Here is a 27,938-nt window from a genome sequence, read left to right as displayed (position 1 = left end):
TGTTTTACTAGCCATGAAGACAGGAATAATAATAATTAAAGTCCATAGCAATTAAGACCAATGTCTCGGTTTTCATTAAAAGTATTTAAAATTTCACTTTATTGTTTTAGTATTATTTTTGAGTTGCGAAGAAAATTCGTAATTATTACTTGAGAGTGTGCTTGATAAAGCTTATTAAGAAGGTCAATAGGTCACTTTCTTGGAAAATCAAATTTGTAATTTTATGGTTACCAAATTAACACTCTGATGATCAACTTAGTTGGGGTTTTTAGTACAATTTTATTGTATTGTAACTTGTAAGGTGTAACCATAAATTACAACAATCTCATCAATTATATTCGGTTATTAAGGGTGTGTTCGGTTCATGGGTTTACACACTAAGAATAGGAATAGGAATCAAAATCATAGTTATTGTTTGGTTGACAATTTTTTATAACACAGTTCTATTGGATTTTTTAATTTATTTTTTGAGGAAAACTCTATTGGATTTGATTACCCATTCAATTAAGAACCACATTCCCTAATTAAAAGGGAATATCAATCAATATTATATTGGTAATTTGATTTTTAAGTTTGGATTAGTGTTTTTAAATTTTTGCTTTGATTTTTTGTTCATATTGGTGTTTTGGATGTCATTATATTATGATCAATTGCTTGATTTTTTATTTTTATATTTTTAAAACTTTTATTCCTATTATAGGGTCATACATAACCAAACATCAATATTGGTAATGATTCCAATTCTACCTTACCACTAAACATGCAAAATATTTTCACCAAAACTCATTACCATTACCCAGTATTTTTTTTTTGGTAAGAGAGAGGGACTCAAGAGTCCCAGAAAGGATTAGTAGATTCTTCTTATTGCAACGCCTTGAGCGTCACTATCCAGAATGGATTGTATCTCCTCCGGCGGGAGAGTGAGGATCGTTGTCCCCCAGCTGCTGTTTTGACCCAAGTTTGTCAGTGCATCAGCACACCAATTGCCTTCACGAAGCGTGTGGGTGATGAGGCAACGTTCAAACATCCTCATGAAGGCTTTGCAGTCTCCAATTTGATCTATTCTTATTTTGATTCCGATTTTCATGTGCGAATAAAACACACCCTAAGATTGGAATTTGTGAAATAACATTAATTACGACATAAATTAATGATACAAAATGTGGATGTCCCCATTTCGCAATCTTCGATCTGCGATTATGATCCTTCTTATGTTTTGGGAGATGAATGGCGTCAGGTAAATGATTGGGCATGACGACAACCTGAACCAAGGGCATTTTTGAAATTACATATTGTTAGCTTGTTACTTTTTTTTTTTTTTTTTTTTTTTTTTTTTTTTTTTTTATACCAATGAAATATACTTTAATCTTGAAGTCTTGTCTTCTTGATATTGATTTTGAATCACCAAAGACCACTAACATTTACAAATTCAAATACCATCGAGAATAAATATGTTGAAATGAAATAGTTTTAGCTTCATTATTATTTGATGGGATCAGATATGTTAAGGAGAGGGGTTAAACATGAAGGCCGATCCATACAAAGAATGTAAGTTGAGAAATGGATGGTATGCTAAAGACTGAAGTTGCACAAATTATATGGTGGACTAAGGTTCAAGGAACACTAGTTTAAATTATATATGTACATACAATTAATATAAATTATGTACCGGTAAATAAACTAAATGCACATAATATGTTAACAATAACATGTACATAATATGTTAATTGTAGCTAGACAAATAATTTGGACATGATTCACAATGCATATGATGGACCTCGGTCCAAGATATAATAAGTGCTGAAGTTGGATAAATTATATTATGAACTATGGTCCATTATTATAATTGATAAGTGCCAAAGATATATCATATTCTAGGGGTCAAATCGAAGTTGTTTTGTGCTTAATTAATGTATTCTTCCAAAAGGCTGAACGGAAATAAGGCGCTAAACTATCTTCTCTAAGGCCGTGTACTGGGTGGTGCTGTGCACGTTCTTCTTCTCGGACCAGCACAGAGCTCACCGCCTCGCGGCCAAGTATAAATATAGAGGTTCACCCGCCTAGGGGGTGGACAATACGGGAGGCACAATTCATCGAACCTGAACATGAACCACAGAGGCTAGACCAGTGCTCACTGCGCACAAAGAGAGCCCCCCTCACTTTGAGAGGTTGCTCCCACACTGTCGCTGGTGAGACTCGATCCCTGGTCATTCTTTCAAAATTTCACCTCTATGACCAATTGAGCTACCCATGCGGGCGCTTAATTAATGTATGTTGTGCTTTGTTGATGTGTTAATTGGTTTTAAATTGTATAATTGCGGCACATGGACTTATAGTGTTTGCGTTTTGTGTGTTTGTAGGATTTTGGGGCTGAATTGCAAACATTTATACAAGATTTGAGCTCAATTGGGAGATTTCCTACAGAAGATACTTGCACGACAACTGTCACGCACGTGCAAACTAGAGAAGAGAGATTGGCAGAAAGTTTCATGTCTGCTTGCGCACTAGCGTGAGAGTTAGAGCTATGAAATTTCCAGAAAGTTGCACGGACAGATCCACAAGCGTGCAAGTGCTCGTGGAAAGGATATACGAAGGATCTCATGGGCGTGCAAGGGACCGCGATTTTCCAAGGCAAGATGCACGAGCACTGTCACGAGCGTGCAGGGGCTCATGCAGGCGAAGGCGTGAAGTATTTAAGGAAGTTAAAGAGTTGACCTTATAACTTTAGACTTAGATTTCACTTTTCACTTCTAGCTGCAAGTTTGGATTGTACTTGAATTCTAGAGAGAGAAAGTTTCAAGGTTTCAAGCAAATTGACAACTTGACTTGGATCTTGGAGCTCAACTCTTGATCAATTGAAGAAATTTGATTGTTGATTGCAATTTGTGATTGAGCTAAGTTCTCTCCTGCATTTTCTAATTCTTTTCCTCTATTATTCCATTGCATCTCGCTCAATTGTGATTGTGATCAATTAAGATCAGGTGTGGCTAGAATCTTTTAGGCAATTGGATTGGGACTTACTTGCTATGATGCTTGTATGATCATAATTGCAATTAGCAAGTATATATGTGTTGATTGATTTGGATTCATGATGAAAGTGTGTTGGTCCCGATAGGGTCGAAAGAGAGTCTAGAGAGGGGGGGCCGGGGGGGGGGGGGGGGTGAATAGACTCTAATCGATTTTCAAAGATGCTCCTTTCGGAGTAATGCACAGCGGAATGGAGGTTTCGTCTTAGACCTTGCTTTGCACACTTTCATTAGAAACTTTTTGCGTTTGGTCGATATGATATGCAATGCACGAAAGCAATAAAGCAGTAATTAAAGAGATATGGAGAGAGAGATTTTATAGTGGTTTGACTGTTAACGAAGCCTACTCCACTCTTCTTTCACAACTCGTGAAAGGGTTTGCACTATCACTGTACTCCTAGTACAAACTACTTCAAGCTGGCTTCCTTGATCACTAAGCTGGATAGCCACTTGATAGACTTTTCAACTCCTCGAGTTTACTCCGCCCCTATCAACTTCTTCCTAAGAGTTGAGTTGTTGGAAAGATAATCTGGTGTTTCTCCAACAGGTTGAAGCCTTGTCTTGATATCTGGATGAATCTTCACTTGAAAAATATGCAAGACTTCTTCGAAATGTGAAGTGTGGAAAATGGATGTGCCTTTTTTTTAAAAAAAAACTTCACAAAATCATTGGTTATGAAAAACTTTTAGGGATGAAACTGTTTGAAGAGCTTTTCTTTGGATAACAAGAGTAGAATAACCAGCCCCTTCTTCAACGGTGAAGAGAGGTATTTATAGGTGGAGAAATTCATCTGTTGGAGGGAGATGAAGATTTCAAACCTAATATCCAGTGTGTATTAACCAGTGGGCACCAAACATTTAATGCACTTGTATTGTGTAGCCGTTGGAGGCAAAAGTATTATGGCTTTTGTCCTTGTTCTCTGACAGGATGGTACAAGTCTTTTAATGCTCCTTTCTTTTGTGAAAATCATTCTTAGGACACCTTTTGTCCGAATGAATTGCCCATCTTGAGTCATAGACAACATTCTCATTGCTTCACTAAATGAATGTTGTCTTTACAAGTCTGTCTTGACTTGTTTGCTCAGAGATGTTCGTCGAAAGATTGACCTTATCTTTCGACCTTTTTCTTTGACGAGAGATCCTCTTTGTCAAATGATGGTTCATCCGAAAGATCGTCCTTACATCTTTCGTCTTAAGCGATCTTTCGTCCTTCTTCCTATCTTCATGTCTTCAAGTAGATCTATTTTGCTAAGCTCAACAAGATTCATACAACTTTCGATTGTAATATAAATCCTATCTATAAAAAAGAAAAATAGGGGTCTAAAATCTTAGTGAGTTTGGTATCATCAAAATCTAATTACACTTGTTTCTAACAAAGTGGATTTTTGTATGGACTCCTATGTGGTTAAGACCCAACCATGTAAAAGGACTAAGAGTAGTATAGTTGCTAAGGAATTAGGACTATACTAGAACCTCCATCTACTTGCATTCTCCACATACTAGGAGGAAGCTCGGGAGAATATGTACGCAAGGTGTTTGATAAAATGACTCAAGCTAGTAGCGTTGTCACTCGGGTAAAATTCTACTACTTGATAGACCAAGGAAACCAGTATAGGCATTTGCAATGGCAAACATCTTCCTTGAATCCTAATTTGACACATATTGCACTTCTTACCTAGGGCACTACATAGCACTTAAGCAAGGAAAGATTAATCTAAGTCCCGCGTTTCTTTCATTTGATTCCTTAGTTAATTGATTTGTTCACTTGCTCTCTATTTCAATTGTTGTTTGTTATACTTGCGATGCACCATGTCTTTTGTACACACTTGTACCTATCTCTTGTAGTTTCTTGTTCATTTGTGCTCAACCACACACCATCAAACTCCAAATTTGTCATCCTTAAGATACGACACACCGAGGGATCTTCATTCCATATCTTGCTTTCCATCCATCGAATAATACACACTTGTCCATATTGTAGGTGTATCAAATAAATATGCAATTGTTATATGGTGGACCATGGTCCACACAGCTATGTGGACAATGGTTCAAAAACGTCGTCGTTTTGGTAAGTACAAATAAACGGAAACGACGGTCGTTACAAATTAAATCTCGTATTTATGATGTGCTCAAAATCAAATGAAACTATATTATATCTAAAATGAAACTGAATAACATGTCTCATATATTGAGTATACTGTGAAATGAAACTATAGTTGAATTAGAATGACACTTTAGTTGTGATGTAATAGAACTATAGTGTATCTAAAATGAGATTGAGTAACATGTCTCATATATTGTGCGTACATTGTCAAATGAAACACTAATGGGATATAATTAAAACGATACTTTAGTTGTATTGTAATGAAAATGAAACTACAGTGTGTATAAAATGAAACTGAATACAGACCACAATTTGATTGTATATTGTCAAATGAAACTGTAGTTAAATCAAAATGATACTTTAATTGTGCTATAATGAAACTACAATGTACGTATATAATATGAAACTAAATACACCATAAAAAATAATTAGTTGGACGGAACAGCCGAATGAGTGTCATTTCTTTTCATTAAAAGAAACGACATCGTTTTGAACCATGATCCACAGTAAAAATTGCCTCAAATATGAGTTCAAGACTTCAAGTTCATTATAACAATAGTGTAAGTTAATTAAAATAGCATCAGTAATTCGTCAATCATTACTTAAACATATTACTCTTTATTTTTGAATAAATAAAATCAATGTTAAAAAAGATACTGTTAAAAGTATCTCATTGATATCTTTTAAATAACACTCATACTAATATATGTTTCCAGCATATCGTTACAATAATTGTGTGATAAAGTTTTTTTTTTTTTTTTTTTTTTTTGAAACAAGAGGAAATCATTCATTAATAATGTAAAAATCTCGAAATACACGTCGGTGGGGGTATCAAACCACACCCTTGTGTCAGCTGTAGAATGAGTTGCCCGGGCTAATTCGTGGGCTACACAATTTGCTGAACGATTAACATGGGATACCGTGACGTTCCCGATGTCATTAGCAATTGCCATGCATTGCTTTACAATAAGACCTACATACGAATAATCAGAAATACATTTATTAAACGCATTGCAAAAATTAAGGCAATCTGATTCAAGAATAATGTTCCTGATTCTTTGGGTTTTCAACCAAGACAATGCTTCTCGAGCCGCCAATGTCTCGGCCACATACGGGTCCTTCTCGCCCACAAGACGTCCGCACCGAGCTGCTATAAAATGGCCTTCGTGGTCCCGGAGAACGGCCCCATAGTAAGCATCTCCCCCTCGCAACGCCGCGTCAGTATTGCATTTAACCGTGCCTTGTGGTGGTGGAGTCCAATTATCAGTCGCATGTCGTGTTCTCGGTCTTCGGCTATCCGGACGAGTATATCCTTCTTTCCAGATGATCTTCAACCGGTCACGCATCTGCCGAGTTGCATTAATATCAGGCACCTTATTGTCCCAAACCAAATTGTTTCGTGCGAATCAAATGGACTAAAAAATCGCTGCTAATGTTGCCGCCTCATCTACCGTTGAGTGTCCAATTTGTGCATCCATCATCTCAAAAACGTTACGGCCGTTTAACACATCCGTAGATTCCCATATTTCCTGTGCAAACGCGCAACCCCCAAACAAATGTTCAATAGTTTCCGAAACGAAACCACATATCAGGCAGCCACCTCCAATCCATACATGTTTGGTTCGAAGGTTATCCCGTACGGGCAGTATGTTACGTGCACAACGCCATAAAAAGTTCTTGACTTTTGGCGGTATAGGCAGTGTCCAAAGTGCGTCCCAGGCATGAAAATCGGACATACAAGCTTGATGAGATGTCATTTCTCGAAGCAATTGGTAATCGTGTTTAACAGTGTATTTGCCCTGGATATCCCCCACCCAACGCCAACAGTCTCGGTACTGAGTATGAACAGGGGTTGCTAGAATTCTTACCACATCAGCTGGAAGGAAAAGATCACGGATGATATCCTCGTCCCATTGGTCCCTGGCGTCAAGCAGCCCATGTACCCTGGCCTCCCGTAGCTCATCCACACACGGAGTCACAAGAGCCAAATCGGTTTGTCCCGCAAGCCAATTCCAGCCCCATATCTTTGTGTCACGTCCGTCACCAATTCGACGTGCCACGCCCAATTTGAGTACTTGTTGGCCGGCCAAGATGCTTCGCCATATATAGCTTGGGTTCGTACCTATGTAAGCCTCTAAAACTCCGTCTTCGGGAAGTATTTGGCCTTTAAGACCTGAGCCACCAGTGTGTCCGGGAAAGCCATTATACACCAGCCTTGCTTGGCCAACATGGCCAGATTAAAGTCATGTAGTTTCTTAAAGCCGAGTCCACCTTTCTTCTTTGGTTCACAAAGTCTATCCCAGCTTAGCCAGTGGATCCCTCGTTTTCCTGCCTCCCCGCCACCCCACCAATATCGGTTAAACATCTTCTCTAAAGTGTCGCAGGTCCGCATAGGTAATAAGAAAACTGACATGGTAAATATTGGGAGGGATTGAGCAATGCTCTTCAACAGAATTTCTTTACCTGCACGCGATAAAAGTCGATGCTGCCATAACCCAATTCTTGCACGGACCTTCTCCTCAATGTAACGGAATATAGCAATTTTATTTCGGCCCAAGACTGACGGAAGACCCAAATAACGCCCAAGATCCTTAGCCTCGTGCACCCCAATCAAATCGGTCACAATATTTCGGGAAAAAGCTATCGTATTACAGGTGAAAACAGCACTAGATTTGTCATAATTGATTAGCTGACCGGATGCCGAACTATACACATCAAGACATTCTTTAATAGTTTTTGCTTCATGTTCGTTTGCTCTGAAAAAAAGGAGACTGTCGTCAGCAAAAAATAAGTGATTGATGGTCGGAGCACCCCGAGCCACCCTCACCCCATGTACATCCCCTCGTGCTTCTGCCTGTTGTAGAAGGATGGATAATCCCTCCGCACAAATTATGAACAGGTACGGAGATAACGGATCTCCTTGGCGGATGCCTCTAGTGGGTTTAATCAGACCCGCTGCCTCCCCATTAACTAAAATAGTATATTTCACAGTTGTAACACATAACATGAGAAGATCCACCCACCCATTATCAAAACCCATAACCCGAACCATTCCCTCCAGGAAGGCCCATTCCATCCGGTCATACGCCTTGGCCATATCTAATTTCAACGCGGCCCACCCCTGTAAGCCACCCGTTTTCCTACGCAAAAAATGCCCAACTTCCCCGGCCAAAATTATATTGTCTGTGAGCAACCGATCCGGCACAAAAGCACTTTGTGTTTGTGACACAACATGGTCTAATGTCACTTTCATTCTGTTGGCCAACATTTTTGCTAGGATTTTATAGACCACATTGCAAAGCGCGATCGGTCTAAGATCTGAGACTTTTTCTGGGACTGGTTTCTTCGGGATTAGAACAATGTGTGAGTCGTTAAACCCGGGTGGGAACTGCTTCTGTTCCACACATTGGATAAGGAACAGAGTTAAATCATGGCCGATTACCGGCCAAAAATGTTGGAAGAATGCCGGTGACATTCCGTCTGGCCCAGGTGATTTGTCCGGGGCCATATCAAAAACTGCTATTTTTACATCCGTAATTGTAAAGGGGAGTGACATGGACACATTCATCTCAGCAGTCACTCTTGCCCGAACGCGATCAAAGATGGATGCAGTACAAGTGTTGGCGCCAAAAATATCATTAAAATACCTGATTATTTCAGCCTGCATTCCCGGTCCTTCTGCCCAATCACCAGAGTGGTCTTTAATATGCAGCAGTGTATTATTACGTCGGCGAGCAGTGGCCGTGCGGTGGAAGAATTTGGTATTCGAATCCCCTTGTTTGAGCCAGAGTTGCTTGGATCGTTGCTTCCAAAAGACTTCTTCGGCTTTCAACAGCCCCTCAAGCTCAAACTCTGCCGCACCAAACTGTTCAACTGCGTGGGGATCGCGATCCTCCTTTAATTGGTGTAGAATACGTCGTAACGTTTTGATACGAGCACCAAAACGACGGTGGTACTCACCGCCCCATTTCCATAGTCTCTCCCCGCATCTAACAAGTCGATCCTGGAAGTTTAAATCTCGGGAACACTGCCACGCTTCCTCCACGACCTTCGCACAGCCCTCTTCAAGTAACCACGCATTCTCAAAACGGAATTTGCGCATAGCTACTCGTTCAGGGCCCTTCCGTACGTCTACTAGAAGAGCACAATGGTCAGAGGAATTGGTATAAATGTTTTTGACCTGTACAGTGTCGTGAATCTCCATCCAGTCCATGGTTGCCACGGCCCTATCTAAACGCTCTTCTACCCAGTCCTCTGTCCCTCGGCCTTTCTCCCACGTAAACTTCGCTCCAGTCATGCCCAGGTCTACTAGGTCGCAGTCGCATAGTGCATCATTGAAACCTTCTATTAGCGCCGAAGGGTGAGAGTGGATTCCCCTTTTTTCTGATAAACAAGCTATGTCATTAAAGTCTCCCGCGACAACCCAAGGCAGATCGGATTTGGCCTTGAGTTGCCGAAGGAGATCCCATGTCACTTGTCACTGTGTTCTGTCTGCTTCGCCGTAAAACCCAGTTAGTCGCCACATTGGTTGCCCTGGTATGGAAATCTCCATGTCAATGTGATTGTTGGAGTAACTCATTAGAGATGCAGTGCTAGTAATTCTCCAGAAGAAAGCCAAACCTCCCCCGAATCCCGTTCGTTCCACACAAACCTTGCTATCAAAACCCAATTTTATTCTTAATGTTTCCATCTGAACTTCAGTTGCTTTTGTCTCTATTAAAAAGAAAAATTCGGGACGCTCCTTGGACACAATGCCCAAGAGTTCGCGAACTGTCCGGGTGCCACCCGTACCCCGACAGTTCCAGCACAGTAGACTCATTGTTCCCTGCGAGCCTGGCCGTCTAGACTCACCGTTTCCTTCTGTTTAAGCGTATCAGTCATCAGCACATCGATATCACTCTTTGTTCCGACTGCCTCATCCTCTTCACGTCGGCGTTTCAGATCTCCTTGGAGCCCCGCAGTATTTTCCATCGCCACAATCATGGCCGGTGGCGGGCCGGCTGCCAGAGTATTCATCGTGGGCTCAGCCGGAGTCGATGATGATAGGAGCCACTTAGCCCCGACTGGTTTCACCTGCCTCCGCGGACCTGCGCGCATCCAAGTACCGAAGGGAAAAGCCTCCGGCAATATGCCTTCCTCGTAGACTGTTTTGCAAAATTTGTCTGAGTGTCCCATAACCCCACAGCAGTAGCAGAAAGTACCGAGGCGTTCGTATTTGAACGTAATCCATTGTGAGGAGCCGTCCCTTCGCAATAATTTCATCCGGCGTTTAAGAGGCGTTGTCATGGTCATGCGCACCCGGATTCTGTAATGGCTCTTCCAATTACCCCCGAAATTATGTGGATCCGCCACAACATAAGAGCCCACATAATCTCCTATTTTTGCTAAAAATTCCTGCGATGCGAACATCGACGGTAGCCCGTGTATTTGAACCCAGTACAGAGCCGAATTCAATTCGATTTCCTCTGGTCGGATCCCTGGCGGAACCGGTTCACAGAGCAGTAGATAATTGTCGAATGACCATGGTCCATCGTCGATCACCCTCTGCAGGTCCCTCGGGTGAGGGAATTGAAATAAGAACAAATCATCCGCTAGAGGAATGTCGAACATACCCATCACTGGGCGCCACACCGAAGCCATTGTGTGTTGCATGTGGTCGAACCGGATCGGGCGATTAGTTAGAAATCGGCCGATCAGATTGTTCTGGATCGTTTCATCCGGCATCGTCTGCGATTCCGGGGCTTCCAGGCCGCCCGCTTCCTCCGTCGCGAGCGACAGATCAGCGCATTGTCTTTCTAACTGGTTGATATCCATCAGAGCGTTGTGTGATTTTGACGGGAAAAGGAGTATGAGTATGAGTATCCAACACAGAAGTATCGATGAAATCGTCATGAGCAACAACAGATTAAATACCCTAGAAAATCAGGGAGATCACTCTCTCACGACGGAGAGAGAGGGCCACGATTGAAAACGTGATCGGAATCACGATCGGAGAAGACCTAAGAATGCGGAGCAATTACTGACGTTAATAGGTAATACAACTTTGATTTGTGTGATAAAGTTATTACTTAAACATACAACTTTTTGTTGCGAGTTATGGTTAATTATTTATATGTATTTTTTTATATTTGTAAATTTTTTAATTTGTATCTAACTATAATACATACATATTGAACCATGGTTGTATTTCATTTTTTAAAAACATTATCTAACTTTTAAAAATAATTTTGACATTATTATTACTACTATATAGAAATTTATCCCTACATAAATGATGTTTATATACAAAGTTTGAAAATGTGAAAGGTAATATATAATTATTATGATTTTAGCATTCTACTAATGACAAACTTTAAGTATTATTTGATTCATTTAAAAAATTTGTAGTACAAAAGGTGTAACCAAATAGTATAAATTACGATAAATTATAAAATTTTGCAAATCTGAAGTAATAGATGTTATTTAAATATTACTAACCTCAAAAAATTGATTTACGTTAATAACGAAATTAAAGAAAAACTAACTGAACTATCTTACACTAGTGGAGTTTGAACAAATCCAATGTTATTGGGTGAATGTCTCACATTTAAATATAATGTTATTAAATTTTTTTTTTTTGAAAGTTACTGGCTCTATTACATTGTAGTATCTGTTCATATACTTTCTCAATCTACTGAAACACAAAGAACCAATAACGCCTCCACTGAGGCTTGAACTCATAATCTTCCAAATGGAAGTCCAACCCAGGTACCATTAGACCACATAGTCCTGATAATGTTATTAAATTAAATGAATTAAAACTCACATATTTAAGAAGAATGTCTCATATAGTCATATCTAGAACTATGAATTTAAATGAAGAAGATATATATAATAATAGATTCAGAAGAAATAAAATTTCAACAAATTAGTTAAAACTTATATTAGATCAGATTCACAAATCTTGAACCATAAAGTCTAATATGAACTTACCAACTTACTATCTAAATGATGTCTTAATGTGGTTTTGACTTTTGATTATGCTATATTTACGTGGCGTTTGGTTCAAAAAATAAAAATAAAAAAAATATAATAGAATTTCAACATGGATGTAATTGAATAATAAATGAATAGAAATAGGAGATTGCTTGGTTCATAAGGAAATGAATACACATGGGATTACACGGTGAATCATGCATATTCGTGTGTTGGTTGGACAATAGAATGGAAAATAAATACAATATCACTTAAATAACCAACATATTGTCGAGTACCTTATGCTCAAATGATATGTAATGTAATTTTTTATGTGTGAAGTTATGAAAGCATATTTAAACAAATAGTAATATAATAGTATCACTAACATTCAAAGAAAAAACCCTATTCAAAATAAAACACTCACCCACAGTATATATACAAGTAATAATTAAACTTTGTTGACTTTTTTGAATTCGATCATCCACTTGAACCTTCTTGCAGAATGTGATCTGATCTCAATCTATTTAATTATCAATTTTATAAGCCAATAAGCCATCATCATTTCTTAAAAAAAAAAAAAAAAAAAAATTACATATTGACTTTGAGGGTAACGTGTTACTCAACATCAATTTATCCAAACGGCTTCTGGCCTGGGATTTAAACTGCATTCTAATTGGCTGTCATTGCCACCGTCCATGCGACCATGCCCCCAATAACAATCTCTTTATATATCCACAGAATATTCTACTTTTAATTAATACAAATTCTTAATTAACTAATATATATATATAATCCCAAAAATTCTTTGTTGCTCTTCTAGTTTAAAAATGATTAAGACGTAAGTAACAAGTACTGATCCCTACGTCCACATCAATGAAGATCAATTTCAAGCTATTTTTTAAACCCCCAAAAAAAAAGAAAAACAAAAAAAAAACATCTTTTTGTGATCATGTGGTCATTGCTGTAAGCATATCCAAGAAATTGATGCCATGGAATTTCTTCACGCCACTTCCATCATATCTCAATGGTCAATGCTGTATTATTTTTCTTATTTTTAGTTTGAACTTAACACCATATATATAAACGTTACTTTCCTAGTTATATGGAACAAAAAAAGCTGAGCCTTAGCTTCCAAAATGGAGAAATGGCTGTCACCTGCCGTTCTCTTCTTCCCCATCTTGTTAACCGGTTTTCTTTTACAATATTCCGATGCATCGCCGCCGGAATATTCCCGCCCGCATCCTCGGCGGCTCATTTTCACACCTCATGACCGCTCCGAGTCCGACCCTCAGCAGGTGCACATATCGTTGGCGGGGAAAGATCATATGAGGGTTTCATGGGTTACCTCCGATAAACACGGGGAGTCTGTCGTGGAATACGGTAAAGCTCCGGGGAGGTACGATAAGTCGGCGACCGGAGACCGGACCTCGTACCGCTACTTCTTCTATAGCTCAGGAGAAATACACCACGTTACAATCGGACCTTTGGAGCCAAGAACCACGTATTTCTATAGGTGCGGTGGAAGTGGGCCGGAGTTTAGCTTCAGAACCCCGCCGTCGAGTTTTCCAGTTGAATTCGCCGTCGCCGGTGAGTGGTTCCTCTGTCCCGTCCGTTTTATGTATGATAATGCTAATAACTTAATCAGGTTCACTAATATTCAATATTGCAGAAGGCACTAGGCGCTAGTTGTACACTCGGGGACGCTTAGAGCTTAGAGCGTCTAGGCGGTCTAGTAATCCGAATATATGGTCTTCACTTTTCCCCTCATGGTTAGTAATGGTTAGATTGTTATAATCCTCCAAACTAGTTAACTCCATATATATTAGATGGTTAGTTGAGAACCTAGAACACGAGTAGCCAATTAAGTAAAAAAAAATAAAAATAAAAAAATTCACTTGACCGAATTGAGCGCCAACTCAGCCGAGTTAGGCACCGACTTGATCGAGTTAGATGCCTGACTCGGTCGAGTTAGGCGCTCAACTCGGCCGAGTCGGCACTTAGGGTGCCTAATCGACTAGTCAGTCAATTAACTAAAAGTCGCCTAAGGCTGAAATCGCCTCAATCTAAGGGCACCTAGCACCTAGTTATCGTCTAGGTCGATTTTTACAACATTGCAAATACTTGGCCACTATTCTATCAGACTAAGGTGTAAGATCTCTTACCTAAGGGCAATGAAATTTAGTCATTTGTGGACAAGTTAACTAATACTTGGTCCTACACCTTTAATTTATTTAATTTATACTGTACCTTTAATTTTTTGTTGCGTGCACTTCTTGATAGAATTTGGTCCCAAATGATCATATCATTGCTCAGATCGGAGTATGATCGTTGAAGAAACAAAACCTATGTTTGAGAAATTTGAACTATTACCTAGCTGCTATAATTTGTACATGTAATTTTGATTTACAAGGGGAATAAACATGAAATTATTTAAAACAATCATATTCTTGTGTTTGTCTTAACAAGGAAATAGTAAATAAATATCATTTAAATAATTAAAATACACATATTCAAAATAAAACACATATAAATATATACATACTCACCCACCATAAAAAAAAAAAAAAAAAAAAAAAAAAAAAAAAAAAAAAAACAAACAAACAAACAAACAAACAAAACAAAACAAAACACAAAATAGAAAACTTAATTTGAATGTACAGGAATAGACTAATGAATATTAATGATTATAGGAAGTACGTGGCCGGTAAGCCAATTAATTTAAAGAGATTGGTAAGAGACTGTTTGTCTTACTATGAGACAGATGGCTGGCTTAGTACCAGGATTTCATATCTGGTTACCCATGATTCATGATTCGATTTAGATCAGATCAAATAGTTTTGTCGGGAGTCACTCACAGAGAAAGCTACCGAAAGGAACTTGTTGAGTTGTTTGGCCCGTACAAGTCCAACATAAAGAATTGTTAAATGGGAGTCATAAACAGCCAAGTTCAGCACTCTAACTTTGTAACTTTCGAAAATGTGCAGTGGAACAGTATAAGAAAATATATAAAATTGAGCATTTGCTACTAGTTATTATTTTAGGTATACTAATATTAGAGGTCACAGATTTGAATATCAGCAAGAATAATTAAGACTGATCGACTAGTGCGAACCAAGTTTAGCACCCCTCACTTTTGAAAATTTGTAGCAATATATAAGAAATATCTAAATACAGTTATACCTTTGCTATTAGCTAAGATGGAATATTACGGAAATGTTTGATTGTAGGAGATCTGGGTCAGACAGAGTGGACAAACTCAACCTTAGAACACGTAGGCGCGGCGGACTACGACGTTTTTTTGCTGCCGGGCGACCTGTCTTACGCCGATACGCAGCAGCCGCTTTGGGACTCTTTCGGCCGCCTGGTGGAGCCCTACGCCAGCTCGCGGCCGTGGATGGTGGCGGAAGGCAACCACGAGATCGAAATTTTTCCCATAATTTACCCCCACGGCTTCAAGGCCTACAACTCCAGGTGGCGAATGCCGTACCAAGAAAGTGGGTCCACGTCCAACCTGTACTACTCCTTCGACGTGGCAGCCATCCACGTCATCATGCTGGGATCTTACGCGGACTTTGACTCCCAATCTGATCAGTACAAGTGGCTCCAAGCTGACTTGGCGAATGTTGATAGGTCCAGGACTCCCTGGATCTTCGTCCTCCTCCACGCGCCATGGTACAACTCCAATTCTGCTCATAAAGGAGAAGGGGAAAGCATGAGGAAATCCATGGAAGAATTGCTGTACAATGCGCGTGTTGATGCAGTCTTTGCTGGTCACGTCCATGCTTACGAACGCTTTGTAAGTACATTTTTTTTTTATAGCTACTCACTCTATTATATTATAGTATCTGTTCATTTATACTTTTCAACCTGTTGAAGTACAAAGAGTTAACACTGCCTGAGGCTCAATCTCATGACCTCCAATATGAGAGAGTCACTACATGTCATCTGAGCACAAGGTGTTTGACAAATTTGTAAGTACATCCTGCATGGGCTTAGCTCACAAGTTCAGTAGACAGTATTTGAAAAAGAGACCAAGGTTCGAACCTTGACAATGGCAGTATGAAGATTATGTCCAAAGTAGACAGATCTCTCTTGTGCGTACTGACATTTAACCTTGTTTGTTGAGCCATCCAGCATTGAATCACAATTATTCAAATCCAAATTAAGATTTCTTTTTCTAATGGTTTATGATATTTGTGATCTCAGACTAGAGTTTTCAACAATGAAGCTGATCCGTGCGGTCCTGTATACGTGACCATTGGTGATGGAGGAAACAGAGAAGGCCTCGCAATGACGTTAGTATCAAATATCAATGAACAATTTCACTATCAGGATAAACTTTTGATTATTAAAAAAAAACACATATAACATTAATGGATGGGACATATATTTTGTAGGTTTGAGAGTCCAAGTCCGCCAATATCGGTGTTCCGGGAGCCAAGTTTTGGGCACGGTCGACTGAAAGTGTACAACCAAACGCATGCACATTGGTCGTGGCATCGGAACGACGACGATAACGCCGTCAAGGCGGATGAAGTGTGGATTCAAAGCTTAAGCTCGTCTAAATCATGCTTCCCGGGAGCTATGCTAGGCAACTTCGTAAAAGATGAACTCTAGATCAGATATATTAACTGAAGAAGCAAAACTCTCAAGGTATAGGAAAAATTTATTTGTCACTTAGGGTCAATTTGTGGGTTTCATCTAAAGTACATTTTCGGATAGCAGATGAGCACTTCCTTGTAATCAAAAGAATAATTTATTTGTAAAATACAATTTATCAAATTATTTATGTTTACTCAAAATTTTCATTTTTAATGTATATGTTTAAAAATTCTTCATGCCCTACATAAAATCATCAAATTTCTTTCTAATCAAAACAATCGTGTTATTAAAACTAGTATTCTCACCACGGAATGAAATTGTTGTAATATATTAAGAATATTTAAATCGATATATAATTATTTAAAAATTAATTTCACCAGAGGTCGCTTATCTTTCCATTGTCTTTATTATATATTAAGACTATAGTTATTAATTATTACGATTTATTCTATGTTATAATTCTTACGTTAATATTCTTACTATTATTATTAACACTTAATTACTTTTAGATATTATTATTACCATTTATATTATTATTATTATATTATTATTATTAGTTTCTTTTCAAGTACTGTTAGTATATAATGGTCGTGAGGTACAATAATAATATAACCATAATTAAATATTCTTGTATTGTATTCCGTGAGTCACAACAATAACATAACAATAATTAAATATTCTTCAATTCTATATTCTTCTATGATTTCTATTACCATCATTAATTATTCCTTAATTTACCATAATTAAATAATTTAACCAATTATAAAGAAAGATTATTAAATAATGCACGGGAAAATTTTTTAATTAAAAATTTTCAAAATTCATTAATAAAACATAAGGATCTCATAGTTTTTTCTTAGAAATTGATGGGCCAAACCGACTACGGCAGTTTGCGGTGGATAAATCTCGAAAAAATACGCGATTTCAAAAAAATATTTGTCCAAAACGAACAATCGAGTCAAAAGTTATGCATTGCCGAACTTTTGACACTTTACAACTTTAAAAAATATATATATTAAACGCTGGTTCAGTCAGCAAGGCGGCCGCGGAGGAGGCCGATTTCGGCCTTCCTCGCCGCGGCCAGCGCGCGATTTTTGCAACATTGATATATAGTATAGATATAGATTAGAATAGGAATAGTATTACACAATTTTAAAATATTAGAATAGAATTTTAACCTAGAATTATTGTAGAAATCAATATATTTTATTAGGAAGAGAGATTTTTTAGGAATTGGGCGAGAAGTTAAAATTTCAAGATTTTGTTTTTATATTAGTATAGATTGTATTAAACTATTTTATAATATTAGAAAAGAATTTTAACGCAATATTATTGTACGAATGGGAATGTAGAAATCAATATATTTTATTAGGAAGACAGATTTTTTAGGAATTGGCCGGGAAGTTAAAATTTCAGGATTTTGTTTTTATATAGAGTATAGAAGTATAGATTGTATTACACTATTTTATAATATTAGAAAAGAATTTTAACGCAGAATTATTGTACGAATGGGAAAGTAGAAATCAATATATTTTATTAGGAAGAGATATTCTTTAGGAATTGGGCGGGAAGTTAAAATTTCAGGATTTTGTTTTTATATATAGTATAGATTTCGAGGTAAGTCATGAGTGCATATGTATAAAATATAAAGACGTTACACTACAAGAAAAATTACAATTCACGATGGTAAAATTTTGTCGCAAAATGCGATTTGCGACGAAATTTTTTACATTTTTGTGACGGAATCTATTTCATAATCTCAATGGGAATATTTCTTTCTGTTGCCATCGCATGAAAAAATATTCCGTCGCGAAACCCATATTTCGTTGCATATTTCTGTCGTGAAATATAACGATAGAAATAATTATTGTCGTGATTACGTCTCTAATCTTTTCGTTGCAAATTTGTATTCTACCATAATAAAACGACAGAACAAATTGTTGTCGCAACTGCATCGCTAAAGTTTTCGTTGCAAATTTCGCATTCCGTCGCAAAATTTCTTCATAAGAAAACGACCGAACAAATTTCCGTAGTGATTTCATCGCTAGATATTCCGTTGCAAAGTTTGTTTTCCGTCACAAAATTTCGTCATTAAAAAATAACAGAACTAAACACTGTCGTGATCCCGTCACGTTTTGCGCGACAAAACCATTCTGTCACCAATTTCGTCGTCATAATGACAATGATTATTCCATCGCTAAAATTATACTTCATCGCGATTCTGCTAAATTATTTATTAAAAAATATTTTGGTAATTCTTATTATTTTGTTAAATTTTTAATATTTATATCTAAAATGTTAATATGTAAACTAAAATACAATATATATATAATTTGTAATATAAAAGTGATACTACTTTGTAGTTCAAAAAATTAAATGTTGTACTTAATACCAAATGTATGTCTAAACAACAATATAGTAATCCATAAAAGAAAAATCAATATCAAGTTGAATTCGGTTATGATGAGGCTGATGATGAAGTACCAGCTTCCTCACTCTCAAGAGCATCTAATCTTTTCTACATAAGAACTATTGAAGCCTTCAAATTCTCAATCTCATATTGCATTTTTGTAGAATTAGCATTGTCTGATGGCTACGAGGTTGATGTTATATTGTCTTATGTGTTAGCATTTATTGAAACATGAATGAAAGTATCATATGAGTCAATTCCATAAACTCTTATTTTCTTATCATGCCCGCCAACTGCATCATAGTACAATTGATTCTCATCTACTTCCTCTCCATGTTGTGTTAGTAGCTCTTGCAAAACTTAAAAAAATTAGTACAATTTTTTTTTTATCAAAATTCATATATATATATATATATATATATATATATATATATATATATATATATATATATATATATATATATATATATATATATATATATATATATATATATATATATATATATATATATATGATCATATATGAGAACACTTGCTTAGGTGAGAACGTGGGAACAAATCGTGTGCATCTAAAAATATTTTTTAATGGTCTAAATTAGATTAAGTGTGTGCGAACGCGAATTAAATGTGTGCAAATGCGATTAAGTGCATTTGCACACATTTAATTCGCATTCGCATTGAGCCTGTGCTCGGGCCAAGGCGCCTAGGCCATATGAGCTCGGCCATAATGGGCTAGGCCATGCATGGTGAGCTCGGCCACATGAGCTCGGCCCTATGAGCTTGGTCATAGTGAGCTCGGCACGGCTGACCCGCGGACCTAGTCTCGACCCGGACGTGACCAAAACGGGAGATGCAATCACCCCCGGTTTAGGTGGGGCGTTTGAGGGGTTTGTCTTGTATAAAATCCGCTCAGATCACTTTGTCTCATTAAGACATGTTCAATCTATTCTAGCTACTTTGTTCTAACAAATCGTTGTAAGAGCCTGCCTATTATTATAATACAATATACGGTCTCTGCGACCTTACGGCATCGTTTCATCTATTTACTATTTACGTTCTTAATCAGATTTATTATATAATGTCTAGGATTTGATAGCATTATATTTTAGTTTTCTTATCAGTTGTATGTGCAAGGGTAGTCCTATAATTAGTTTGTGCAATTAAAAGTGGTAATATATTATTTTTGGGGATTTTACATGATTTTAGGGAGTGTTTATGCATTTCTCTTAAAGTTGTTCTGGTTGCAAACTGTGCACATTTTGATCAACATCTATGCATCATTGTGTGTTTTGGTTTGCAATTACATGATATTTACGTGCACTGATGTAATCTACGTGTTTTGTAGTGGACTGTGTTGTGTTTGTGACTTACAGTGTATAGGTAGTCAATTTTGGGATGTTACTATTATAACATATAACTCCAATATATAATGTGTATATATTATTATTTTTTGAAAACAATGTGTATATATTATTAATATTGAAGAAGATAAGAAAATATTTGGTAAATGCATTTGCATAGTAACAACCATGGAAAAGATAACGGAAATTATAGCGGCAGGGGTTATGTTTGTCCAAAATATTGTATAGTACAACTTTTATAGCATAACATATCAAAAAACTAATGAAAAAAATTGACATAAATAAAGGGTTTAACTTTCATTCAAACTTATTATATTTTTTGATTAGATTTAAATTTTAGATTAGATAATATCTGCCTATCTTATTAAGTAATTTGCTGGGAGATCAGAAAAATCCATCAATATAATAATTTATAGCGCAGAATACGTGTCGCGAATTATATATTAAATAATATAACATTTGACCGTATCATTTGTAAAACTCATAATAAACTACCATATATCTAACTTATTGGCTTACGCCCTTGAACTTATCCCTTTAGGTGCATAATCTTAATCTATATTGAGCTTCGTAATCTTCGATATTAAATACTGTTATAAGTAAGTACATCAAATTTTAATAATATTCTAAATAGCTACATTGAACCGCGTGTTTAATGCTTCATCAATTTCGAGGACTCCGCTTTTAGTATAAATATGCGCGTTTTGACTAGTTTTTCATGCTTCTTCTGGATTACACGCACACCTCCAAATTTGATCATTTATCACACAAGTTAAAAACATAATTTATTTGAGTTAATACCCAAAATCATTCTTGACTATAGTGATTTTTCTCAATTTCGTCCTAAACGACTTTGGTGATCTAATATCATTTCAGAATTTTGTGTTTCGCTCAATTTAGTCTTAGACTTTTGTGTTTTTGTTCAATTTAGTCCCTCATTTATTATTTTGTCTATTTGGTATTAAATAAATAGATAATTTCGTAATTTTAATATTGACATCTCTTACTCATAGACATGTGAACTGCGAAATCTTTTTTTTTTTTTTTTACGAATTACTCCCAGAATTACTCCTAAAACTGCGAATATAAAATTTGATTTGTAGGTCGGGGAGTAATTCTGGGTGTAATTCGTACAAGAAAGATGAATTTCGCACTTCACAAATTGAAAGTAAAGAGAGATCAATATTGACATTACTGAATTGTCCCTTTATTTAACACCAATTTGACAGAATAATAAATGGAAGACTAAATTGAGCGAAACACAAAAGTCTGGGACGATATTAGGTCACCAAAGTTGTTTAGGACGAAATTGAGAAAAACCACTATAGTCGAGGACGATTTTGAGTATTAACTCTAATTTATTTACAATATAGCGCACGCGTTATTTTCCATCACTTAGTAATTACTATTTGAGATTTTCTTTTAATAAAAAATAACCCGTAGATTGAATAGTATTTTTTGTTTTGACACTTCTTAGCCAGAATTGTATTCTTTTTAAATGATGAAAAACTCTGCTATTATTACTTAAGAATGCGTATTGAGTAAGTTTTATATTGTGATTTTAGTTGATAAAGGAACATAGAAGATAAATCAGGATAAGTTGCGCATAACTAACTGACTCAAATCAACAAGGCGAATAAATTACTCTAGATGTGTGTTGTTTTTGTAACTTCATGATTCTAAGTCAACAACCTGACCAACTTGTTTGACTTGGAATCATGGACTAAAACAATAGCGGTTAAACTAAAGCCAACCAGGTGGCGACGTCTTGGGCTTTCTAAGTGTGTTGCAAAATGATTCTCCCGTGTCCGAGGTCCTCACGTACTCGGTATCACCATTGACGAAGGAAGATTTGGGCCAGGTTGAAGGAGATTGTGCAATCCATGACTGAAGAGTTGAAAATCATGAGAAAAAAAGAAGAAGAAAACCAACAAAAAATTGAAGAGACAAAAATGCATTTGCTTAAGTTAGGGTTTTGCCTAAAAGAAGTTATCGAAAAGACAAAAAAAAATGTCCAAAATATAATAATCTAAGTTGTTAAATGAAAAAATCAATTGTTTGGGACTAAATTTTGAATCGCCACTAAAGACAAGAGATCACTATTGAAATTAATTCATTTGGGAAACAAAAATTAAAGATACAAAAATACACTTACCTATAATAGGATTTCGAAAAAGTATTAATTTCCAAAAATGTCCAAAATATGCATGACTGTCTAGAGTATTAATGATAAAAATAATAGTTTGAGATTAAATTTGAAATTGTCACACAAAACAAGAACCTCCGCTAAGATTATGTCTAAATTTATTAACAACTTCAAAGTAAAGTTTTTATTACTCAAAACTTGACTTTAAAAGTAATCAAAATTGAATGCATCACAAATGAATGAAAGAAAAAAAATGTTTTGTACAAAATCCCACCGCCATCATTATGAATCGCATTGAATTGAAGAAAATACTTCGTATGAAATATTATTTGTGTGAAATTTTGTAGTAGGTCCAATATTGTGGCGTCTAATGAGACTTGTTCATTATTAATATCATATAATTGAGTGTACTATTTATGAAATATCTATGAAGACGTATCAAAATAAAAAACAATGACAGAATATATACATTATACAGAGTATCAAGACAATAATAACATTCAAATTATCAACATCAACATCATATATTCTCTCTCTTTTTTTTTTCTTTTTAATTTTTCTACAAGCCAGGGGTAATAACGGAAGAGAGTAACATATAGGAAAAAAAAAAAAGTTGAAACTAAAAAGGAGGAGGAAATATACATGGCACGCGTGGCTGACGTGTCATTACGCGGAACCAATTTTTTCTTTTTCCTTTTTTCTCCTTTGGGCATTTTGCCGTGACGATTTTGGCAGAATCATCACCGTGGGATTTGCGAGGAAGTCGGAGATTTGAACGGCTGCGATCATATCTTGTGGAGCTTCTGCGCTTTGATCAGAGGGTTGGCCTTGGCGATGGCTTCTCTCCCTAAAGCCTTGTAGTTGAAGGTGCAGGCGTGCATCTCCGGGTACCGGTGGGTCCCGCAGAAAGTGACCCCACACCGACACCTAAACCCCGTCAACCCCACCTTTTTCCGGCAAGTCGAACACCTGTTCGCCGGCAGCTGCACCGCCGCCGCCGCCGTCTCCGCTCTCTTCGTCGACGGCGCCGGCGCCGGCGCCGACGAGCTAGCCGGTAGAGACACCTGCGACGGCGACGGCGACGGCGACATCGAATCCACCGAATTCACGGGTTTCGCATTCCCTTCTTCCTTGAGAAAAACGTCCCGGTAACATTTGGGGCAGTAATTCTGCGTGGCGGGGCTGCCGAAGAAGCCGCAGTTGTTGGCGCACAAGCGGTGCCCCTCCGGCGCCTGGAATCCGTGCTCTTCCGCCATAGCCGATGATGCAAATTAAATCCAAGAAAAAAAAAAAACAGCTTTGATTAATTCCCGATGACGAAGAAACAAAAAGCGTATAAACCCAGAAGCTGAGAGCAAAAAAGATGAGAAATGGGTGAACTATAAAGGGAGAGGTTGAGGGTTGAAAAACCCAAAAAGAATTCAAAAAGAAATGAAACAAGGAAGGAGACAAGAAGGGGCTGCGCAATTCAATATTGATTATGATTGCAATTACATCAACCCAATTTTAATTAAACAAACAAATATCATGGGAGCAGACAGGTAGGAAAGGACACAAAGGAGGATGATTAGCTATTTTAAATTTCATTTTTTAAAATTATTTTTGGGGTTTTGTTTGGGCATGTAAAATGTAAGATATATCCAGGATTTTGTAGGTAGGGGGGTTGAAGGGGGGTATTTGTATGGCTATGAGAGGGCTATTGAGGGTGGCATATGGCCATTGGTGTATCGTGTCCATATATTGTACACTTGTATTTTAAATGCATGTAGCCAAATTTTACATGTATTCTTATATTATTTATTGGTGATGGTGATGGTGATACACAACACACAGATAAATATGGATAGGATGGTGCCATTAATTAATTTGGATATATTGGTTTTGAAATTATAGGTACGGAATGTAAGTTCAAATATTAGACCACGGTACAATGAGTGTTTGGTAAATAGTTGTTAGCTGATTAAGTTAGTGGATATTTGAGTAATTGATAACATTAGCTGATTGTAGAAAGATGTTTGGTAAATTATTTGTTAGCTGATAGCTGATTTTATGACTTTCTCAAAAAGTTAATAAAAAAACTGTTTTGAGTAGCTTTTTGAATTTTAGTATTTTGGAGCAATAAGTTGTTATAAAAAAAAACTAATTAATAAAATATTTATATTGAATGTTTAACTAAGTCAAAAAATTAATAGTGATCAAATAAGTCAAAATTAACTGATAAACTAACTATGTCAAAAAAAAAAAAAAAAAAAACCATATAAGCATTTTTATAGTGAAAGAGCGGTAATTAAATTAATCGACTACCTTTAGCTATTTGTCCAATAATTGACTCAAACTTTTAGGACTAAACAATGTCCACAATGATTAGTTATTGAAGTTTAAGCTAACGTCATTAATTGTGTTCCACCGGCCTATTCATCTTGGGTCGACCTCCCATTAAACCAATAACAACCTGACTGGTTTCTCTTTCAGAAATCAAATATTCTTTTGAGTTTGTTTAACTCCTTATTTGAGTATCCCCATCATTATTTTTTAAACATTTTACTAAAAAATTACTTTATATTTACTTGATTGATTTGTAGTCAAAATATTACTCCATTAGTGTAAGATAGAGGAATTCTCCCAACATAGTTATGAAACGAGCTCTTTCTACAATTATTGATTTTTCAAAATAAAAAAGAGAGAAGAATTTGATAATAAAAAGCAAATTCTTTTAATTTTATCCCACAAAACAAGAGGTGAGGTACAACAACTTATATAATATGTATTTATTTAGAACATGGTGTCATAAAAATTTTCATCTAATAAGAGTTGGTTTAGAAACGTAGAAAATGACTTCTGAAAGTTATTTTTTGGATTTTGTCGTATTTGGGTATGAGAAGTAAAAATAAAATCAAAGAGAAATATTCATTATGGTCAACGAAAAAAGATCAAATTTGGTGCAAAATATCTTCTTACATTTTTAGTTTGGAGACATTTTTTGAATTCTGTATTTTCTTGTCTCTCTCGTCTCTCTTCAAACTAGTTTCCATATTATTATTGCCACCAACACTATCACTTTTTTTTTTGGTATACCCAGAGTTTCCCTGTCCTCTCGCTGGATTGTATAGTAGCCACCTCTTTTGGGTGAGATAATTGGCCTGAAGATTTATATTATTATTATTATTATTGTTATAATAATAATAATAATAATAATAATAATAATAATAATAATAATAATAATACATTATTATGGTGAAGATAAAGCCTAATTGTAATGGACATTCACAAATGATGTGCCAAATAAGATGTGACGTGTTCTAAAATAAATTTGGTAAGTGGGACACGAAGAGTACTGGATTAAATAATTTCGACTTTGAATGATTTATTTAAAATATTTTCTTGTTTAGTAGTTTATATTATGCAAATCTTCTCAGTAATTCTCCAAATCTCTCCGATTCTATCATATGTTTTCTGGCCAATATAGACGAACTTCTTTGCCCAAAAGCTCTCACATCACGATCCAACAGAATTATAAAAATGTATAAATTAGGATAATTTATAGATCCATTAGGTGAGAGAGCATCAATGTTTTATACCCATAAAAAATCACTCAACAAGAGAATGAAATTCTCACACTACAATTGTCCGGACTTGATCATGCATCATTATTCACAATTTATCACCCAAGAATCAAGTGAGTTACCTATACAAATTTGTAAGTAAAACCTTTGCAATTCAACAAAATACATTTTGTAATTTTCATTTCTTTTCTCATTCCGAGAATTATAAATCCATCAGGAAATTTTACAAATAAACATTGACCCATAATTATGCGGTCATGACATTCATCAGCTGGATATCTAAATTTATTATTCTGCCAATGATATTATATAGAGAACTTAATGTAATCTATAATGGGAGAGTGTATTTGATCACAATCAATTTTGGGTATCTGCGTGAACCCTTGGATTACAAAGCTCGCTTTATACCACTTCATCATTCTTAATTCTCTTTCGTACAAACGCTCACTTGTTACCAACATGGTTAACATTCAATGGTGTATGCGTTATAAAGAGGTTCATTCGTCGAGTTGAGCTATGCCTTAATTCCTCCTTTAAATATTAAATAATGAGGGCGCTTCTGGCGCCTACCTCTAGATCCAGATTATAATATGAGCAATTATATAGGCAATTGTGTTGTCAACAATTATAATATTTTTATCACAAATTTAATTTTCCTATATTCATAAATGTTCATGGCAACATCTAAGTCAATTAGATTCTAGTCATTTCCCAAAAATATTAAGATTTGGTCGTTCCACATCTAAGTTTAATTATTGGGGTCTTTCGCCTTTTGGACGAACACCTTTAGGACATAATTCTTTATAGGATATGAAGAGTGACAAAATTCTTCCGCGAATTCTTATCTTCTACACCAATATGTCTCCCACAATTTTGATGCCAATGAGCATCGGTAGATATATATGGTCTAATTTGGGAAAGGTATTCGGGACCTAGTCACTCGATTATGATTAGTATAATCAATAGATATGTTTGACATATTTATTTGCTAAAAGTTGTAAATTGATTATCTTCTGAACTTCTGATTCAATCTAACTAGTACGTGGATTGTAATACTGAAGATCTTTTCATCCCATGAAATTTCTCGGCATTCTATGAAATTTGAGCTCATATCTTCCCCTAATATCGTGAACCGATCTTCATAAAGTATGCAATCAACGTACGCAATTATATATTGATCTCCCATCATGGGCTCTAGGTATTTAGGCAACAAACAAATGTTTATAACTAACATGTATACCTAGTTTCTTTAATAGCCCCTAGAGGTACGATATGGTAGTAACAAATGAATATAGACCGCATACTAATGCCAAAAATGCAGATGAAAAATGTTCAATTTACCACATACTAGGTGTATGAGTGAATTATCATGATATGCACCATGTCAAATTTAAATTCAAAATAGTAGTATATCAAATTGGATGTCCCAAAACAAACACAGATATTCCAAAAAAAAAAAAAAAAAAAATCTTTTCACATATTCTTTAGAAAATATTCATGTGAAAATGAAAGCTATTGTTTTACATATATCCAATGTCCAACAATTATACAAATCTAACTCATTATATGCGCCCAATGTGCCCAATATAACCCAATAGCTCATGCCATAGTTTAAAATAATTTGGGTCTTTAAAATTTAAAAGGATATCGCAACATATAAAGTACTAAAAATATATATGCAATCATATATGTTTAGATAGAGAAAGCATACACATTAAATGAAATTATAAGAGTATTCAACCATATTGGAGAGGTTAAATGCCAAATAGA

The 27,938-nt window shown here is 36.1% G+C and overlaps 4 protein-coding genes across 4 annotated transcripts; 1 reads left to right on the top strand and 3 right to left on the bottom strand.

Moving 5' to 3' along the window:
• Positions 1–847: 847 nt before the first annotated feature.
• Positions 848–9,948, bottom strand: LOC109153209. The gene is made up of 5 exons (XM_019301047.1): positions 9,611–9,948; positions 7,344–9,505; positions 6,581–7,302; positions 5,972–6,475; positions 848–1,105 (listed from the first exon to the last, which is right to left on the bottom strand). Exons 1-5 carry the CDS (start codon positions 9,946–9,948, stop codon positions 848–850), a joined length of 3,984 nt encoding a protein of 1,327 aa, XP_019156592.1.
• On the bottom strand, positions 9,945–10,943 carry LOC109153201. The gene has a single exon (XM_019301035.1). It carries the CDS (start codon positions 10,941–10,943, stop codon positions 9,945–9,947), a length of 999 nt encoding a protein of 332 aa, XP_019156580.1.
• Positions 10,944–13,056: 2,113 nt separating this feature from the next.
• On the top strand, positions 13,057–16,901 carry LOC109149646 (purple acid phosphatase 22-like). The gene is made up of 4 exons (XM_019297547.1): positions 13,057–13,673; positions 15,314–15,882; positions 16,293–16,381; positions 16,484–16,901. The coding sequence occupies exons 1-4, from the start codon at positions 13,223–13,225 to the stop codon at positions 16,701–16,703; spliced, it is 1,329 nt and encodes a 442-aa protein (XP_019153092.1). The 5' UTR covers positions 13,057–13,222; the 3' UTR covers positions 16,704–16,901.
• A 6,148-nt stretch (positions 16,902–23,049) lies between these two features.
• On the bottom strand, positions 23,050–24,207 carry LOC109149700 (zinc finger A20 and AN1 domain-containing stress-associated protein 4-like). Its single transcript, XM_019297631.1, has one exon. The coding sequence runs from the start codon at positions 23,859–23,861 to the stop codon at positions 23,391–23,393; it is 471 nt and encodes a 156-aa protein (XP_019153176.1). The 5' UTR covers positions 23,862–24,207; the 3' UTR covers positions 23,050–23,390.
• Between the last annotated feature and the right edge of the window lie 3,731 nt (positions 24,208–27,938).

Source organism: Ipomoea nil, unplaced genomic scaffold (genome assembly GCF_001879475.1).
Source record: "Ipomoea nil cultivar Tokyo-kokei standard unplaced genomic scaffold, Asagao_1.1 scaffold0268, whole genome shotgun sequence".
Taxonomy (NCBI): Eukaryota; Viridiplantae; Streptophyta; class Magnoliopsida; order Solanales; family Convolvulaceae; genus Ipomoea; species Ipomoea nil.
This window is presented reverse-complemented; position numbering and strand designations above follow the sequence as displayed.

What these genes read in the sequence shown, in the direction of transcription:
- LOC109153209 (XM_019301047.1), bottom strand. Translation starts at nt 9,948, where the DNA reads ATGAGTCTACTGTGCTGGAACTGTCGGGGTACGGGTGGCACCCGGACA. An exon ending in GGCGAAGCAGACAGAACACA is followed by an intron (nt 9,506 to 9,610) that starts GTGACAAGTGAC and finishes ATCAGAAAAAAG; the next exon opens with GGGAATCCACTCTCACCCTT. An exon ending in ATTCTACAGCTGACACAAGG is followed by an intron (nt 1,106 to 5,971) that starts GTGTGGTTTGAT and finishes TTCCAATCTTAG; the next exon opens with GGTGTGTTTTATTCGCACAT.
- LOC109153201 (XM_019301035.1), bottom strand. Translation starts at nt 10,943, where the DNA reads ATGGATATCAACCAGTTAGAAAGACAATGCGCTGATCTGTCGCTCGCG.
- LOC109149646 (XM_019297547.1), top strand. Translation starts at nt 13,223, where the DNA reads ATGGAGAAATGGCTGTCACCTGCCGTTCTCTTCTTCCCCATCTTGTTA. An exon ending in AGTTGAATTCGCCGTCGCCG is followed by an intron (nt 13,674 to 15,313) that starts GTGAGTGGTTCC and finishes GTTTGATTGTAG; the next exon opens with GAGATCTGGGTCAGACAGAG. An exon ending in TCCATGCTTACGAACGCTTT is followed by an intron (nt 15,883 to 16,292) that starts GTAAGTACATTT and finishes TTGTGATCTCAG; the next exon opens with ACTAGAGTTTTCAACAATGA.
- LOC109149700 (XM_019297631.1), bottom strand. Translation starts at nt 23,861, where the DNA reads ATGGCGGAAGAGCACGGATTCCAGGCGCCGGAGGGGCACCGCTTGTGC.